The 18,351-nt window shown below is 39.4% G+C and overlaps 1 protein-coding gene across 6 annotated transcripts in view; it reads right to left on the reverse strand.

Annotated features, from left to right (window-relative positions):
• DYNC2H1 (dynein cytoplasmic 2 heavy chain 1) overlaps positions 1 to 18,351 on the reverse strand; it is a 256,601-nt gene that overhangs the window by 234,655 nt on the left and 3,595 nt on the right. For all 6 annotated transcript variants that reach the window (XM_059418474.1, XM_059418477.1, XM_059418470.1 and 3 more), the window contains exons 2-14: positions 17,422 to 17,592; positions 16,879 to 17,014; positions 15,146 to 15,264; positions 13,413 to 13,557; positions 12,254 to 12,486; positions 9,778 to 9,912; positions 9,558 to 9,671; positions 9,329 to 9,440; positions 8,876 to 9,000; positions 7,539 to 7,714; positions 5,329 to 5,524; positions 3,085 to 3,180; positions 21 to 173 (exon numbers count right to left, since the gene is read on the reverse strand). In XM_059418474.1, the coding sequence (XP_059274457.1) occupies positions 21 to 173; positions 3,085 to 3,180; positions 5,329 to 5,524; positions 7,539 to 7,714; positions 8,876 to 9,000; positions 9,329 to 9,440; positions 9,558 to 9,671; positions 9,778 to 9,912; positions 12,254 to 12,486; positions 13,413 to 13,557; positions 15,146 to 15,264; positions 16,879 to 17,014; positions 17,422 to 17,592 (1,911 nt within the window). The remainder of the gene's footprint in view (positions 1 to 20; positions 174 to 3,084; positions 3,181 to 5,328; positions 5,525 to 7,538; positions 7,715 to 8,875; positions 9,001 to 9,328; positions 9,441 to 9,557; positions 9,672 to 9,777; positions 9,913 to 12,253; positions 12,487 to 13,412; positions 13,558 to 15,145; positions 15,265 to 16,878; positions 17,015 to 17,421; positions 17,593 to 18,351) is intronic.

The raw sequence follows: 18,351 nt of genomic DNA on the forward strand, positions 1-18,351 counted from the left end.
ACTTTATAAATAAAACATACCTTCTCACAAAACGTAGTGTGCCATTTCCTCAGTTTCCTATTTTCGGTGGCAAGTTGCTGAGCAGCATTTTGGAGTTTTTGGATGTAGCCTTCTAATTCTTTAGGATTATCCCAAGTAATTTGTGACTTTCCCCCACTTCCCGCTTTTGAATTCTAAAATACAACAAGTGTCATTTAGCATTTAAATGCATTTCTCTTTTCCTGAAGACTCCACAGACATTTTAAGACCAGTTGTCCCTACCCCTGGTTTGCAAGAAAAAAGCTTACAGTACTTTTCCATTTTATAAATGGCAAAGCAGTCCGGCAAAACTGAATAGCTCCATCCCTTCGAAGTTCCTCTTGGAGAGAAACACACACAGAACAGAAGCAGATGACACAACGAACACACACAGAAGGAACAGAAAAAAGCAACCGAGAGGCCTGGGGACCTGAGCCAACACAGACGCACGTGTCCTTACTGTCTTCCAAATACACAGGGCGGCCAGTGGACGAGCCTCCACCTGGAACATCTTTGTACTCTTGCCAGACACCAGCCCAGAAAGCACCGCTCTGCAGAGAGCCGACCTGCTGTCCACCACTGTCCCAAGCATGCAGTGCTCCACGTCCCCAGCCAGGGCAGCCCCCGCGGGGTAATGCTGGTGGGGCCAGGGAGCCAGCAGAGTCCCCCCGAGCTTCCTAACAGGACTCGGGCACTGCGAGCTGCCGCCCTTCACAGGCAGGCATTGGCGAGGCCCGAGGGGGCGTGACCTCCAGCTCCCTTCCTGGGAGGCTGCGCAAGGCCGTCCCTCACCCTCCTCAGCACAGAGTCCGCTGGGCCAAGCAGAACGCCGAGCACACACGCTCACCCAGGCCCCTCACCACAGTTCCCTGTTTCAGGGAGAAACAGCGCTCACACAGAAGGGACCATGATCCCACTCCAGGGCATCTCCCAGCTACAACTGCACGGCCAGCAGCGCGCGGAACCACAGTCCTCAAGGGCTGAGACCTGCAACCTGCACCTGTGAAACATCCTTCAGATAACAGGGGCATAAAAACATTCTCTGACAACGGAAAACCAAGAGACTTTGCCTCCAGCAAACCTGCTCCCAATGCCTGGCCAGAGGTAGGACTCTCAGTGGGAACCGCAAAAAGCAAAGGAAAACCCAGGGATGAAGAAAATAAACTATCCTCATTCTTTGAATTTCTTAAATCCTACTTGATGACTGATGCAAAAAGGACCACCCCATTTGAATGCAGAGGGTACCTCACACTTAGGACAAATACGGGGAAACGGAGTGGGGAAGAGAGTGAGGCAGCAGTCCGGCTCCTAGACGTCCCTGATGTAGGCAACAGTAACGCAGGACAACTGCGCCTGGATGCGGGAGACCCTCAACCAGTAGCTGAAAAATGAGTGAAACTGACAAGATGATCAATCCGAGAGAAACCTCTGTGGACAGCCGTGAAAACATTTACCTAGTAATTACCTCTGCTGCATTCCTAGAGATGATGAAGTTAGTTAAACGAGAGGCCCTGCTCTCCAACCCAGCGAGCGGCAAGGGGATTGAGACAAACTTCCCTGTTCTTTGTCCTTCTTAGTTTCTATCTACCCTTCAGATTCATTTAACAGAGGCTATATCCATTTATTTACTTCTAACAACCCAATTTCTCATAGAAATATCAACAGATGCCACTTTGAATGTATTTATCAAAGAAGAAAAAGTTCTAAGGGTATATAATTAAACATTATTAGGTGAAAAATAATAAAATCTTACCCCATTCCCAAAAGTACTCTTATAAATATGCCCCCCAAAAAAGTTGAAAGGATATACACCAGATTATTAACAATGGCCATCCCTTGATGGTATATATTTAAAACAGTTTTTTTCTTTTTGTTTGCCATTATTTTTTAAACTTTCCACTATAAACTCATACTGAGCTTTGGCAATTAAAAAAATACGTTTTTAATATAATTTTTAATATGAATTATCTGCCTTATAGTAAATGTGAAGCCTGAGATCTAGTGTGCAGAACAGAGTTGGCAGAGGAGGTCGCCATGGTTTCCCTCGGAAGGCCTGCTTCCATGACACAGACCCGTCCCTGGCACCTGACCCTGCACCCGGGAGGCCTCCCACCACCTCACCCTTAGGCCTGGCTCACTACACCGAAACACGAAGGTTTATGCTCAACAGTCAATCCCCCGCAAGAACCTGGAATTTTGGTACATGTTAGGCAGAAGATAACTCCATGTCTAGCCCCCAGTAAGCGCCTGGGCACTGAGTCACTAATGGCATCCCCAGTAAGACACCATTTCACACGCAGGACAGCTTATTGCTGGGGTCGGGGGAGAAGAACGCCAGCGCGACTCCACTGGGAGGGATTCTTGGGAGCTTGTGCCTGGCGTCCCCAGAACCTCACCCTCGTGTACTTTTCCCTGTGCTGCCTCTGCTGCGTATCCTCTCACTGCAGTAAGTCATGATAAACCAGCTCTGGGTACAACTACACCCTGAGTCCTATCAGTCCTCCCAGAAAATCACAGAACCTGGGGGTAGTCTGGAGGAGGACCACAACTGGCAATCCACCTCAAATAAAACAAGAAGGAAAGGGTTTATTCCCTTCTACCTATTTTTAAAACATTTTAGGTTCTGTTAAAGCTAAAAATGTAAATTTCAAAAAGCCCCCAGTCACAAAGTAACAGTTTAAAAACTCTTCTAGGTTTTTCTAATGCCATATGTGTGCATATTTGAATAAGCACAGATAAAAAAATTAATACCGAATTATAAAATCAGGAGATTTTTTTCTAATATATAAGGACCTCATACTTCAGTGACTAAGTAACTGTAACAGCACACCAATTGTATATACACACATGAAGTCAACTGATCAAACTCAGTGCCTTAATATGTGAGAAACAATGTAGCTGTTTAAATCTATAGTTGGAAAAATGTTACTTGTTAAGAGTGAAGGAAGTCATTGGGGAACAAAACAAAACCTTAATCAATGTTAAGTAGAAGGATATACTAAAAAACTAAAAGAGAAACACCTCACATGTAAATTCTAATTCTAACAACATAAAAAGTCCATTTACCTTAATTATCTGTTCAAACGCTAATGCAGACTGTAGCATCATTGGTCTCTGACTTTGAATCATTTGCTGATCAATGGAATTGTAAAAATGTGCCACCTACAAAGTAAAAGTCCAGTTAGTAATAATCAATAATAAATAACATATTTAGTGTTTCATTTGTTTTCATTTTTAATTGTTTGAATGGAAATATTAGCTCTTTATTAAATTCATGAAATCTTCATGCTAAGATTTAACAAAACTATTTTTCATCTCTAATGTAGCATTTATGTATGCTATGAACAATTAGTGTTGAGTTCCTACAATTTGCCAAATCATGTCCTGGGGCTGATTAAACAAAGATCATAAAACCCAGTCCCTGCAATCAAGAAGATCATAATATCAAGGGAAATACAGAGGAAACCAGTAAAGCATGTCAAATACTAAAAACGCAAGTCTTCGTTCTTACAACTCTCTGCTCCTTTCTTTCTTTCTTTCTTTATATGCTTTATATGCTTATAACATGTAATCCATTTCTAGGACCAAAAAAATCTTCATGTTGTCCTTAACTTGTATTTCACACCCACATCAGTGATGTTTACTGACTATACTCTTAAACGTACTAAATCTAGCCATCTCACCCGCTTCCATCAGTCCCACACCAGTCCAAGCACCCTTGTTTCTTGACAAGACCAGTGCCCATTTCCAGTCGTGGCTTCCTACTTTCTTTTCAAAGCATTCAAAGAAGCCACAGTTGTCCTTCCTTCAACATGAATCATACCATACTTTTCCAATGACTCCCCAGGGCACTTGAGAATAAAATCCAAAATCCCAATGGCTTCCAATATAGTCAGGAATAAAATCCAAGTCCAACACCCACGGCCCTCCATCAGTACAAATATCGCACATAAGCTGGCCATCAACTGGCCGTCAGCCCCAGCACAAACCGTCCCTGCACTGAAGCCTCACCTCCCCGCCCCCGCCCTGCCGTGTCTCTAAGCCACTGCATGAGTCTTGCCTCAGGAACCCACCATGGACCTGCTCCCTCCACATGCACTAGTGCTTCTCCAGACGCCTGTGTGCTTCTGCTGTCACTTTGTCATACCCCTTCTCAACGTTACCCTTTACCAAGGCCTACCCTGACCATTCTGTATCTTTCCTCTGTTTTCTTTCTCTTCAAAGTACTCATCATGACCTACAACTACCTACTACATGTTTGCTATCTCCCAAATTAGAATGACAGCGTCCAGCGAGTGGGAGGCACTCAGTAGTACCTGTGAATCAGTGAGCCAGAAAACAGAGATGCCTACACGGCACAATGATGAACAGAAGAGGGCATATCAACTCTTTTGGGGAAAAAGGAGAAGTTCAGGGAAGCCCACTAAGTGGGCATCATGGCACAAGTCTAAGGAGTTTAAAGACTTTCTTGTAATCTTTGTGTCCCCAGCACCTCAGAAAATTCTTAGCCCAGAGTATGTGCTTAAAAAATATTTCCTCACTGGAGCACTTAGGGGATTCAGTCAGTTTAGCGTCCCACTCTTGATTTCAGCTCAAGTCCCAGTCTCAGAGTCAGGGTGGTGAGATTGAGCTCCTCGTCAGGCTCATGTGCTAGGCGTGGAGCCTGCTTAAGACTCTGTCCGTTCCCCCATCACTCTCTCTCCCCAAGAGAAAAAAAAAAATTCCTAAGTACTTTTACAGAGAGTCCTCTTCTTTCCACTAGTACATATGAAAATCTGCTTTATCTGGTGGAGAATATCCACTGTACTTAGCCTGTACCACAATAGTAGTCCAAGAAAAAGCCTCATCAAGAAAACTAGAAGCAAAAGCACACACACTCTTACAGCAGTCTGACCAGGCTACTGTCTCACCAGCTATGACTTCACACTCCCTACGCCAGCTACACACCTGCTCCCGAGCAGCAGCTCTTGTGAATAGATTTCCCCAGGCAAATACAGACAGCGCACGATCATTCCTTCACCATCTGAGCTCCTGCTGTGTTACACTAAGTACACAGGACACAGAAGGGAGCAAGCCTGTGCTTTCAAAGATTGACTAAAATAGAATGACTAAAAATAGTAATACCACAAATTAATGAATTCCTACCTAGATTTGCAAAGCAAAATTTATAATATAATCATTTAGCAAATCATAATTTCCAAATTGTGCTATTCTATTACCTAAAAAAATCAAATTTAAAAAACAAACCCCTTAAAATAGTGTAATTAATGAACTCAGAATGGTCATATACTCAAAAATATAATGTCATACTTGTTTAAGAATGATTGCTTGCTTGCAGAATTTCTGTGCAATGTTTGCAACTTGCTGTATCTTGGCAGGAATAACAAAGCCAAGTGCAGAGAGCTGACGAACTTCTCTCAGAAGAACCACCAACCGATCTGAGTAATGCACTTTCAATGATCCGTCGTTGGGATCCAATTCCATAATTCGACTATTAGCCTCGATACTACAAAATAAACATATTTTTAAGATTCATGTTCTCACTCTTTTAACAGACGAAAAACACAACAGTTTTTACAGCTTTTCTGTAAATATAAAATTAATTCAAGGTAAAAAAATTTTATAGTTTTCAAGCAACCTTTTTTTTCACATAGTGTCTCGCAATTCAGATCTTGGTAATAAACTACAATATCCAAAATACGTCCATTATGTCCAATATGTCCAATATGTCGCATTAATATGTCCACCAAGCAGTTTCTGATACCAGGAAAATCAATCTCTTAGCCTTCAGCTCAGGCTCAAAACTGGCATCATATTCACCATAGAGAAGGGTTTGATTCATTTTCCAAACAGTACCTTGGGTTTTTTGAGTCAGCCTACTTACTTAATATGTTTACTGAAGGATCAATGGTAAAGAACATCAAAATGGTAGGAAGAGAGAGAGTCAAATATTTCATCCCTCTACCTTTTACCTTTTTTCTCTAAGGACTGTCCTTCAGTGTTTCCTGAAAATGCTATAGTAGCAATTGTTAAATCAGGACACTCGAGTCAGCATGACTATGAAAATACTACACTAAATTCACCAAGAAGGATTATAGTTTCACAACTTCCCTTCCAGGATCAGGTTTACTACACAATGCTTATTCCTTCAAACCACTTTCACAATTAAGAAAACTTGTAGGTTTTGGAAAGTAAGCTACTGAAAAGCAAAGTCCATGCCACCGATTTATCGACACATTCAATAACACAGAATAAAAAGTAGGCACTTTAGAGTGACTTAACAATAGTGATGAGCCTCAACTTTCCTGTAACATAACATAAAGCTTGTCAGAAAATTTTAATGGTGATTTTCTTTGAACTAATCCTCAAAATTACTTTCTACACACCTGCATATCCTGAAACATATTCTGAAACATGCTGATTCTACAGAACGATTAAGAGTTTTGCCCAGAAAGAAAAAGCGGGAGTCCAAGTGATTCGTTGCCACATGGGAAACACTGAGCTGAGCAGCCCTCAACGGGCTTCTTTACGGAAGGTCTCAGCCCCTCCCATGCTGTCACTCACAGTGGCTCTCCACCAGAGCCGCAGTGAGACAAGTGTCAACATTTCCCAAAACTAGCAGACTAAAAAACTCTTCTTCTTCAGCCTGGACCATCTGGCACATGTTAGGTTGAAAGCGGGAACGCTTTCAACGTTACACCCCATCACACCCCAGAACACTTTGGTTCTTTTCTTCTTCCTCCACATACAAAATGCCAGACAAGGGAAAAAACCACTCATTCCGTGTAAGAAGCTCTCCCTTAAGTTTAAGTATTCTTTGTAGCAGAATAAGAAAAATAAACAATTTCCTATCATGGACAAAGTAGCAGAAGTTACTCTTTTGAAAAGTAACAAGTTTCTAAAAACATGACCAGTTTCTAAAATATAGTAATATACTAAGGTAAGTTGACCTAAACAAAGAAACCATGGTTTTTTCCCAGATCATCCATTTTAAAAACACATCACAACAGGTTAACAATTAAATTAGGTTCAATAATGCTCAGTAAGTGTTTAGAAAACCCTAACCCTCTGGTGGGCACCACAGGAATATTTCAGGAAGAGATTACTTCCTCCCTCAAGGAGCTTAAAATAATCAAATTTTATAGTTTATAATGTGTGTGTGTATCCATGTAAATAATCTCAATGTAAAAAGGCAGAAAAGCACATATGAGCACTGACAGCAACACCACGAGAGAGGAAGGCCTCATCTTAAAATGAGAATCTGCAGACCCAAGAAACAGACAGAAGAAGCGCGGCCAGGGGAGAGGGCAGTCAACTAACTGACTAACTCTACCTTCCAAGTTCCCAACATTAGCGACTTAACAGTTAATCACCAAAAACTAACTAGAAAATGTTTTAAGGAGCAGCAGCAAGTTAGGACAAAGGAGAGAAGAGGTAAAATTTCACCTTGCCACTTACATTACTACCACAAGGGACAGGACTCTTGCACGGATTTCACGATTTAACGCATTTATACTTACCACAAGCCAGATCTGGAATCAGACAAACCAGACTGAATATCCCTGGACCAATCATCAAATTGCTCCTGTTCATACAGTTTAAACTGGTCCAACAGATCTTCGGCACTTCGATGGAAAGATCGAAACCCTGACAAGTCAGATAAGAGAGCCTCTGCAATCTTGATAGTATCATCCACCTTAAAAAGCCACATTACAACAACATTACAAGAATATCTTTTTTTTTTTTTAAGAATTTCTTAATACAACAAAATTAGCATAAAGTGAACCACCTTCTCTGATGTGTGGTTCAGAAATTACTTTCCTATTCACCTATAAACAGTCAGATAGAAGATCTGTCAGCAAATGTGAGCAGATCAAACCCTACTTGGCTTCTGACTTGTACGACTCAGAAGAGCATAGCCCAGCTGGAAGGCGCCGAGGCATAGCGGGAACGGTGGGATGAGGGAAATCCTGCCGAGACCCCCACGCACTCAGCATCGCTGCTGCAGGGCAGCACTCACGCCGTCCTTTGCTTACTGCTCTGGTGAAGCGCTCACGCAGTATTTGGGAATCTGAAGGGCAATCAGAGGAAAGAAATGTCTTCCTTCCACAACTGTTGTACAAAGAACTCGACAGCACTTTGGAAAGCTGACAGTTTCTATTCAGAAAACTGAACATCAAAAACGCAGCCATGAGTCAGCAGAACTCTCCAACGCGCTAGCCTTCACAGCACTCTGGGTCTGCTTGCTCTTAGTCACAGGCCGCAACCAGCCAATACCCATTATGCGAGTCAGACGGAATACACATTATTCCATCTGGGCCATATACATTAGTGAATATATAAGATTCTTAGATCCATTTTGATAATACTGAAACGTTAAAAGAAAAGCTGTTAAATCCATAAATTATGGACACTACATTAGGCAATGTCCTAATTACATTTCACCTTTCCTTTAATTTTCTTTCAACCTAGAATGATTTACCCACATAAACATACTTGCCAACGGCCTCTGCAACTACTCAGATTTTACAGTGATAATCTCAAAGGATTAAAAAAATCCTTTGAAAATACATAAAAGATGAATTCCTCTTTAACATTTCCTTGAGAAGATCCTTCACCTGGGACAACTGCTCTGAATGATAAAGAATGTGCTAATTATCTCTACCTAGAAAATGAGCAGATCATTCAAACCTCCTCTGTACACTTTTCCAGAATTCTATACTTCACATGGAAATTAGACAGATATGCCACAGAACGCAGAGAATATTTTTTCATTTTCACTAGAGTTCTACAGTGACTTCCATATTAATTTGGCACATTACAATTAGTGTTCTTCAACATCTATTAAAACTAATACCTTCAGTTCCAACTGGCGAACCCAAACTATATTATTAACAACTTCTGAAAGGTTTTTGCCAGAAAGTGGTCCAGACGTTTCACCAGGAACTCCTCGGCATCGATTCTCAAAGTCTAACCGAAAATCTGTAAAATTTAAGTCAAATAAATTATACCCAGTCAGCCAAGACTTCCTAAGTGCCTTCCGTGTACCAAGTACTAACTGAAAGGTTGTGAATAGAAAAACCTGAAGACTTGGTCCTTTAACCTCAGGGAACTTAACATGCATCAAATGAGATAGAGTAAGAAAATAACTAGTTAATTTTTAAAATCTGTAATTTATAACAAAAACAGTAAATTAATCTTCATCAAATAATGTTGTAAAATATAGTCTTAATCCTAAATGGTATACAAGAAAAAGTAACCTACAAAAATATTTTCTCAAACACTATAATAATCTCTGATAAACTTTTACCTTTAACTGAGTCCACAAGTCTTGCCAGTAAAGTTTCTCTTTCCAACATCAATTCTTTACTTATAGCTGGACGCTTCACCAACTCTTTATACTTCAGAAATGCCTGAAGAAGCTAACATAAAATAAAAAAGTCCATGTTCATCCTAAGTCGATCAACTCAGTAAATACATAAATACCTCCCAAACCAGCTTGTGGGAAGTATTGAAAGTAAAATATTCCAGTATTTTACCTGCTGTGGACTATCCTGAATTTCTGAAATATAATTTTTCAACTTTCCTGCTATCTTTTGTTCCGCAGGTGCAATAATTTTTTCATATTGAGACACTGCAGCTTTCCATAAAGGCTAAACAAATTAATAATAGTATTAGACTTTTAGTATTTTCAACATCTACCCTTGGGAAGAACACCACAAACAGGAAGTTATACAGACAAAAACACATAGACTCAACCTCAGTATATGGATTATACTGCACAGGATTCAGGCCAGTGAAAGGTTCAAATACTCGAGCCAGACATATGATCTTCTCTTCACCAGCAGGTAAAAAATAAAGAAGCTTCTCGTGGATTGTTCTAACAGCCAAAACCTAAAACATAAAATATTAAAACAGATTTATTTAAATTGATAAAGCTACACAAAAAGGTCTAGAATCTACATATATTCAGCAAGAGTCTCTTTGAACTGGGTTCACTGAAGGGAGTAAATGAACAGGAACCTGAGATTTACTACTCATTGTCACCACAGTGCTGCTCAAGGAGGCTGGTCACTGTCGCACTCCTCACAGTTAAGTGCTCAAACCTGGTGAAAACACACGGACTCTAAATATGGGTAAGCCATGTTTAAGGTTCATTTAAGTACGTTTTAGAGTCCATGATATAGTAAAAACTTCTGATTTTCATTATTCTGCATTAAATTGCACTTCCAACAGTGAAATGATACGTTCACAACCCTATCACGTATAATTTACAAACAGCTGGGAAACAAATTGTTGCACTTGGTGTTTGAAACTTTCACCAACAGTGACACCTGCCTGAGTCAGTGGGCAGAGCATGTCAGTTACTATCAGGGTCATGAATTCAAGGCCCAAGCTGGGTATACAGCCTACTTTAAAAAAAAAAAAAAAAAAAAAGCAAAAACAAAACAAAAAACTATGTATAGTTTAAATGAATAAAATGTGTGGTATTTCAATTTAGAAATAACAAATAAATAACATTTCCAAAAACAATTAAAAGTTAATCAAAACAGTTGGTAAAATCACTATAACCTTTCATTTCAGTTGGTGTCTTCAAAGAAACAAGTATCAGTAGTTTCTATTCATCTTTCCAACTCAAATGAAAGTTAACAACCCCATCTGCTGAGAAAGCCTAAAAGCACTGACAACTAAGTAACATTCAGCTCTTTCCCACAGACTGTCATTGCTAAATACCATTTTCCACCAAAAAGAACCAGCCTCTTGAAAGCAATGACTAATTCCAGGAATGAGGCAGAAAATGTCCAAGTTGGGCTGGTACATTTGGTGGGGAGGGCGCTAAAAGTAAGGAAGTTATCAAAGAAATACTGGCTTCATGTCAAAGTAAGTCAAGAGCCAACTTAAAATAGGCACTTGATGCCCAAAGATGGAGCAATTTGAGGCTAACAATAAGCATAACAGATTGAAACTCACAGAATATAAAAACTCATGGTTTTGGAATGATACTACCAAAAAAATTCCATTAATTGCCTATGGAACTTAACTCTGACACTAACTTGTTCATCAGTCTAAAAAATGATAAATCCAAGGAAAAAGGTAATTGTGTCTTTTGCCATGCATGTACAAACTATTTCAGGGTAACTAAAAAACTGATGACAAAATGTTCTTCCATCATCTCCAAGAGATGCATAAGGAACAGAAGAACTAAAGAACCACGACATCACAACGGCTCACGATCGTCCGCGGCTGGTAGACGCGTAGGAAGAGTTGAAGGCAGAGCATCATGAGGAGAGCCAAGAGCAACCTGAACTCCTGCCAGCGGGAAATCGAGGCTGCATGTCTCCTGACTTACCCGGTAGGGATTACACAGCTCACCCAGGAAGCAGCCAGATTCAAGTAAATTAACTGTAAAAATCTTCTGGAACAATCAAGACAATGGAACATTGCTTAAATACAAAATGGTACTAGGAAAGTACTGTGGTTTTGTTGAGTGTGATGGTGGTACTATGCTTGTTTTAAGGGTGTATGTATACAATTTCCTGGCTTGGCGTTAAAAATACTCCAAAAACCAAGAGAAGGCAGGGTAGACAGAGATAGAACAGAGACTGAGTAATGCCAGCAGCTGCTGAAATTGAGTGATGGATACACGGGCATTCATTATACTGTTTTGCTTTTGTGCATGTTTGAAATTTTTCATAATGAAAAGGTTTTTTAAAAATCCCCAAAGAACTATAAGCACAAAGGGGAAAAGTCAGCTTTGCAATCTTTGCATATTCTCATTTTGCTTATCCCCTCACGCTATATACGTAAGTTCTACACTGAAACTTGTAACCTATGTAAATTAAACAGCTCTCCCAAATATTTCCACCGAGTACTCCCTGAAAAGCTGTCCCTGCTTCACAACTTCAAGTGCCAAGAGAACGTCTGAGAGCATCTATTCCTGGACAGGGGTCTGATTATCTTTTTCACAACAGAGAAGTACAAAATAGAAGTTCACAACTTATGAGGTGAACAGTCATGCACCTAAAAAAGCAAGCAGGTGGAAACCAGCCCTTAGTTGGGTACTAGTCACATGACTGCCAAAAATTATCTCACATTAACTTTAATTATTATGCTTTCCCCAAAACATAAATAACTCCTATGAGATGTATAATACCTACTAATTATAAAATCTATGCACAAACAAGAGAGAACCTACTTCACACGTATGTCAAAGACCCAGGTAATCAAATGATACCTCTTCAAGGCGTTTGCCAAGTTTGTCAAGTGTTTCAGGAAAGTATTTCTCTTTTTTCCACAGATGAGGAACATAGCGCTGCCACACCTGACCAGTCAGATGATTACAGGCCGTCACCCACTGCTCACAAACTGAAATGCCAGCTTTCAGATTGTCTTTCACGAGATAATAAGGGTCTTCCCACAGATTCAAAGTTCCCAGCTTTTTCTGAACAAATCTTCCAAACGAACCACCTAATAAAACAGAAAGCAAAAATTTTTTTTTTAAAGATTTTATTTATTTTATTTGACAGAGAGAGAGATCACAAGTAGGCAGAAAGGCAGGCAGAGACAGAGTGGGAAACAGGCTCCCTGCTGAGCAGAGAGCCCGATGTGGGGCTCGATCCCAAGACACTGAGATCATGACCTGAGCCGAAGGCAGCGGCTTAATCCACTGAGCCACCCACGTGCCCCCAGAAAGCAAATTTTTTAATGGAAGTGTGTTTGTACTAAATAATTATGGAATAAACTCTATGACAAAAATAAACGTATTAGCAAACTAAGGATCTATGAAATCCTACATGCACATCCTTGGACCCAAAATATTTCTTTGTATTTTTGCATCTTTCAAGGTAGTATGTGCATCTCACAAGTGCAAAAATACATGCAATTTTTCAAAAGGCTACACTACGTATGGAGATAGCATTATATGACCAATTTTCAATTGCTATTTCTCTCTACTCCCACATTAAAACGATGCTGCCGTAACTACCCTTATACATCTACCTTTATGTACTTGTCTAATAGTTCCTGAGAATAATAAAGAGAATGGTATTTTCTAGGTCAAAAAAATATATGCACTTTAAGTACCAACAAGTAAACCAATACATATTAAAGACTTGTGAAATCATTACAAAATAAAGTTTAAGCTAATACATGCATAGAGACTAAAAATCTATATAAATTTACTTGCCTTAATGGTCAAAGAATTTGCCACATATGATTTAAATTAACCAACTACAGACAAATTTCTGGTTAATCCTGTATGATCTGCTCTAAGCATTACTATAAGCAACATTTACTACATTTAGGAGCATTTTCAGTAAGAGCTTGGAGGAAAAACTAGAAAACAAAGTAAGACAGCCTTCCAAAGTTTCAAAAATTTACTTCTTCAACAGTACCTATGATGTCTAAGAGATGTAACATTCGCGACTCAGGGTAGTGGTCATGCTCTGTTTGTCTCCACACATCATCTACGACATCTCGAGTGGTCTCCACCAAGTCAACCACTTCCAATAAGGATAGACTGTCCAAGTTATAAAATTCCTAAAACCAAAAGGCATTCATTTTTAAAAACAATTAGAACTATAGCTTCATCAATATAGTCAACATGTCCCCAGACCTTTCAATAGCTACAATTCTTTTTTTTTTAAATTTTATTTATTTATTTGACAGACAGAGATCACAAGTAGGCAGAGAGGCAGGCAGAGAGAGAGAGGAGGAAGCAGGCTCCTCGCTGAGCAGAGAGCCCGATGTGGGGCTCGATCCCAGGACCCTGAGATCATGACCTGAGCCGAAGGCAGAGGCTTTAACCCACTGAGACACCCAGGCACCCCCAATAGCTACAATTCTAACCCCTGTCACATCATTCCCTCCTCCTTTTTCTGCCACTGTGTTACTTCTTTATGCAAATACCCTACAAGTTTTCGGAAAAGCCAGAGGAAAAAATAAGAATTGCAAAGTCCAGTCATTTATTTTGCCCTTGACCTAATTTTCTTACAGTCTGGTTTCATTTCTTGCAGCCCCTGAAAGGAGGCGATCCTTGCACCAGACAACGTTCCTCTCTGCAGTCCCCATGCGTCACCACTCACGGACCACATTGCTTGTTACCAATTACACGATCACAGTCAAGGGTTGTGATTTCACATTCCATCATTATGACAAAAAATTTCAAAACCATTTCAAACACTTCGTTAAAATGATACTATTGCAATAATACTGGGAACAAATTAAAAATTACTATTTAGGGGCGCCTGGGTGGCTCAGTGGGTTGGGCCGCTGCCTTCGCCTCAGGTCATGATCTCAGGGTCCTGGGATCGAGTCCCGCATCGGGCAGGGAGCCTGCTTCCCTGTCTCTCTCTCTCTGCCTGCCTCTCCGTCTACTTGTGATTTCTCTCTGTCAAATAAATAAATAAAATCTTTGAAAAAAAAAAATTACTATTTATTTATTTTGAAAAGAACAGACTTTTGTAACCATACTTAAAGTGGTCACTTATTTAACTTGTAGGACTATTTCAAAGAATAATCAATCAAGTATAAAACTAAGACTTCAGGGCGCCTGGGTGGCTCAGTGGGTTAAGCCGCTGCCTTCGGCTCAGGTCATGATCTCAGGGTCCTGGGATCGAGTCCCACATCGGGCTCTCTGCTCAGCAGGGAGCCTGCTTCCTCCTCTCTCTCTGCCTGCCTCTCTGCCTACTTGTGATCTCTGTCTGTCAAATAAATAAATAAAATCTTAAAAAAAAAAAAAAACACTAAGACTTCATATTTCAGATTACTCCAAAATGCTAATTTGAATAAACTGAACACTCCCTCAAAAGAACATATTACCTGCATGTAGATAAACCTCTGTTAGTACATTACGCTTTTGCTTTTCCCTATGTACCTGCAGAAAAGCAATTATGTTTTTGAGAAAAACATTTACTAGAAATGAGAATCTAACTTTCTTAAAAGTTCCAGTTTTTAAGTTGTACTCAAATTAAGGGCACACTTCAAGGAAATCCTGCTACATACTAAGGATATATGTTGTTTATAAGCATCAAGTAATAATGTCAAAACAAAGGTAAAGCTAGTGGAAACTGAATCCTAAAGTACTTTCATCAAAAGTCTTATATATAACCATAGAGGAGTCACATACTCTTGCAATTGTTTCAAACAATTCTTTAAAATAACTGGCTCTCTCTTTACTAATCTGCTTATTCCCACGATGAGCTTGTTCTACCCAAAACTGGAACTCATCACTTGGTGTAAGAATACCTGAAAAGGTGAGAAGGAAAAAAAGAAGTATCAGTTCAAAACGAAAAAACAGAAAATTTTCTGGTTCATTTGCTGATTTTGCCTATTTCCTATGATCTTGAAGACGTATGGAAAATCAGCGTCACAACTTCTACCGAAAGAAAGTTCTTCCTTAAATATACTAAGAACAACCAGCAGTACCAATCACACACACACTTCACCGGTTTGTTGCTCAGTGTGTTCCCCAAGCTTTTGTAAACCACCTGTCTCTGTCCCATCTGTCTTCTACCTGGAAGGTTGCTTCTCCAACACAAGGCTATCACCATTTGTGTTAGGGAATACCATCCAAATTAGAAATGATTACAATCAATGCTCATAATTTAGTTTCAAAATATATGCAAATTAAAATACTTTTACCTTCCAACTGGCTTTTATATTTCCCAATGAACTGGACAATTTCTAGTTGCTTAATCTCAGGCTACAAAGTGCACTATTCTTTCTGGGTCTATGGCATTTCAAAAAGCACCTGATTTACTGTTCAAGAAAAATATAAAACTGTATCCAACATTGTAAAATAATGATTAGTGTAGGTCATTCATTTCATAGTAATTGTTCATACAAGTAACATTTATAGCCATAACAAAATTATAATTAGCTTCTGATAAAATATATTTTTAAAATAAAGGTCAATTGTCTTTGCAAATTAGACAATTAGGGTCAATCCTCATTACTCGTGGATGCTGGATTTATGAATTCATCCATTCCTGATATTTATTTGTAATCTACCATCAATGCTTGTGACGCTTTTATGGTCATCCACAGATGCGCCCAGAGCAATGAAAAACTGGGGCTGCCCCCTACACGTGTTCCCAGCTAAGGATGAACAAGGCAACACTGCCTTCCTGTTTCCTATCTCCTACTATAAACAAGTATCCTTTCTGTTAGCTATTATTCAGTTGGATGTTTTCTCATTTGTTGTGCTTTTTATTGGTCATTTCTCTCTTTAGCATGGCTCCCAAGCATAGTGCTGGAATGGTGTCCAGTGTTGCCGAAGACAAGAACCCTATGGTGCGAACTCCAGAGAGAACACTTGTGTTGGGGAACTTTCCTTCAGGCATGAGTTACAGAGCTGCTAGACATGAAGCCTATGTTAATCAATCAGCAATCTATATTTAAAAATCAACAATCTATATTTAAAAAGTGTTAATTATATTAAAACAGAAACACATATAAAATAGTATATTAAAAACTGGAACATACATAGAATAAGGTTACATGGTGAGAAGTCAATAAAAATGTTATGACCAGAGGCTCACAGGAACCTCACTTCGTTTTCTTCCTAGGACCAAGAGTTCAGTGTTTACTAATTCAATATTCACAGTGAATTTACAGAACAGACCCACTGCAAATAATGAGAGGCAACTATATTTTCTAGGTCCATGAATTGCACATTGTTAAAGATTACATTTTCCTCCTCTCAAAATCCATGTAAATCCATTCATTTAAAAGAAGCTAAAGCTCAAAGAAGATCCAAATGTATGGAAATAAATCTGTGAAAAAATATATTACTTTACTAATACTAGTACTGATAAGTAAACGGTTTTGACTTTCTTTCATTAAGCTATGGTTCTATACCTCGTGTGTCATCTTCCTTAAATTTCAATTTTGATGAGTTAATGTCTGATCTTCGTAGAACTATACCCAACCCAGTTTCTAGTTCACTCAAAAGATTCTGAAGTTTGGGATCAAAGTTTCCACTCCATTCCTGGTCCTGAAGAAAAACAGACAAGAGCAAACAAACATTGATCAAAAGTTTTCCGATCAAACTGGCTTTCTTAAAATACTGTTGAGAGAAATAAGTCCAAATACACCTGTCTCACTCAAAGCCTGCCACTGCCCTCCATCTCATGAGGGAGGGAAAAGAAGCCTTTCAACAGGTAAAACTTTATGAAATCATTTACTATAGAGCAACATAAAAGCTGATATGGGTTACATTTATCCCCTTCTCCCATTTCTCTGTCAACAAAGTTGACTTTAAATGTTTTTATAATTTTTGTAACATTTAAAACACTAAAATAATGATATTAACAGCAAATAAAATATCTTTGTTTATAAAGATATTTATATAAATATCTAGTTTTTTAAAAAATGACCATACAGCTCCTTTAGCTTACTTACCTTTAACAACACTGGGGCAAATATTTGCCGTACTGCTTGGTAAAGAGAATTTATAGGTGATTCTAACATAGACGAAACAAGAATGTTATTATGTAGATTCTGATCAGTAATTACTTCAGGTCGCAGCTTGAAAAACACCAGCACTTTATCTTTTGTGTCAGCAAAATCAATCTAAGTGATAAACAAAAGATTTTTCATGTTACTTTCATGAAAGCATTTGAAAGAAATGTTTCCTTAGGGGTGCCTGGGTGGCTCAGTGGGTTAAGCCGTTGCCTTCGGCTCAGGTCATGATCTGAGGGTCCTGGGATCGAGTCCCACATCGGGCTCTCTGCTCAGCAGAGAGCCTGCTTCCTTCTCTCTCTCTCTCTCTGCCTGCCTCTCAGTGTACTTGTGATTTCTCTCTGTCAAATAAATAAATAAAATCTTAAAAAAAAAAAAAGTATCTGGGTTTTAAAACGTATCCCCACTTATGTGACTATATCCTAAAGCCACCATGACAAGTGGTTTACAGACAGAGAGAGGACTATATAAATACTGTGGGCATATACTGCTAACTACTCCACTCTAACCAGATTCAGTAATACTACAGACCAAAATTGTGCACCCCAGGCACACACTGATTAGTAGTGTATGTTTCCACTCTATTCCAAAAATTCTAAACCAAGGATGTTTATTACCCTCTCACCTGAAACTAGCATTTTAGAAGGTGCTTTTTAAGTCATAAACTCAAAGCTACCAAAACAGATGTAAGTGTCTATCTCCTAGGTTTATCTTTATCTGAATCAAAAATGTTTCCTTGGGGCGCCTGGGTGGCTCAGTGGTTTAAGCCACTGCCTTCGGCTTGGGTCATGATCCCAGGGATCTGGGATCGAGCCCTGCATTGGGCTCTCTGCTCTGCAGGGAGCCTGCTTCCCTCTCTCTCTCTCTGCC

Source organism: Mustela nigripes, chromosome 1, assembly GCF_022355385.1.
Source record: "Mustela nigripes isolate SB6536 chromosome 1, MUSNIG.SB6536, whole genome shotgun sequence".
NCBI lineage: Eukaryota > Metazoa > Chordata > Mammalia > Carnivora > Mustelidae > Mustela > Mustela nigripes.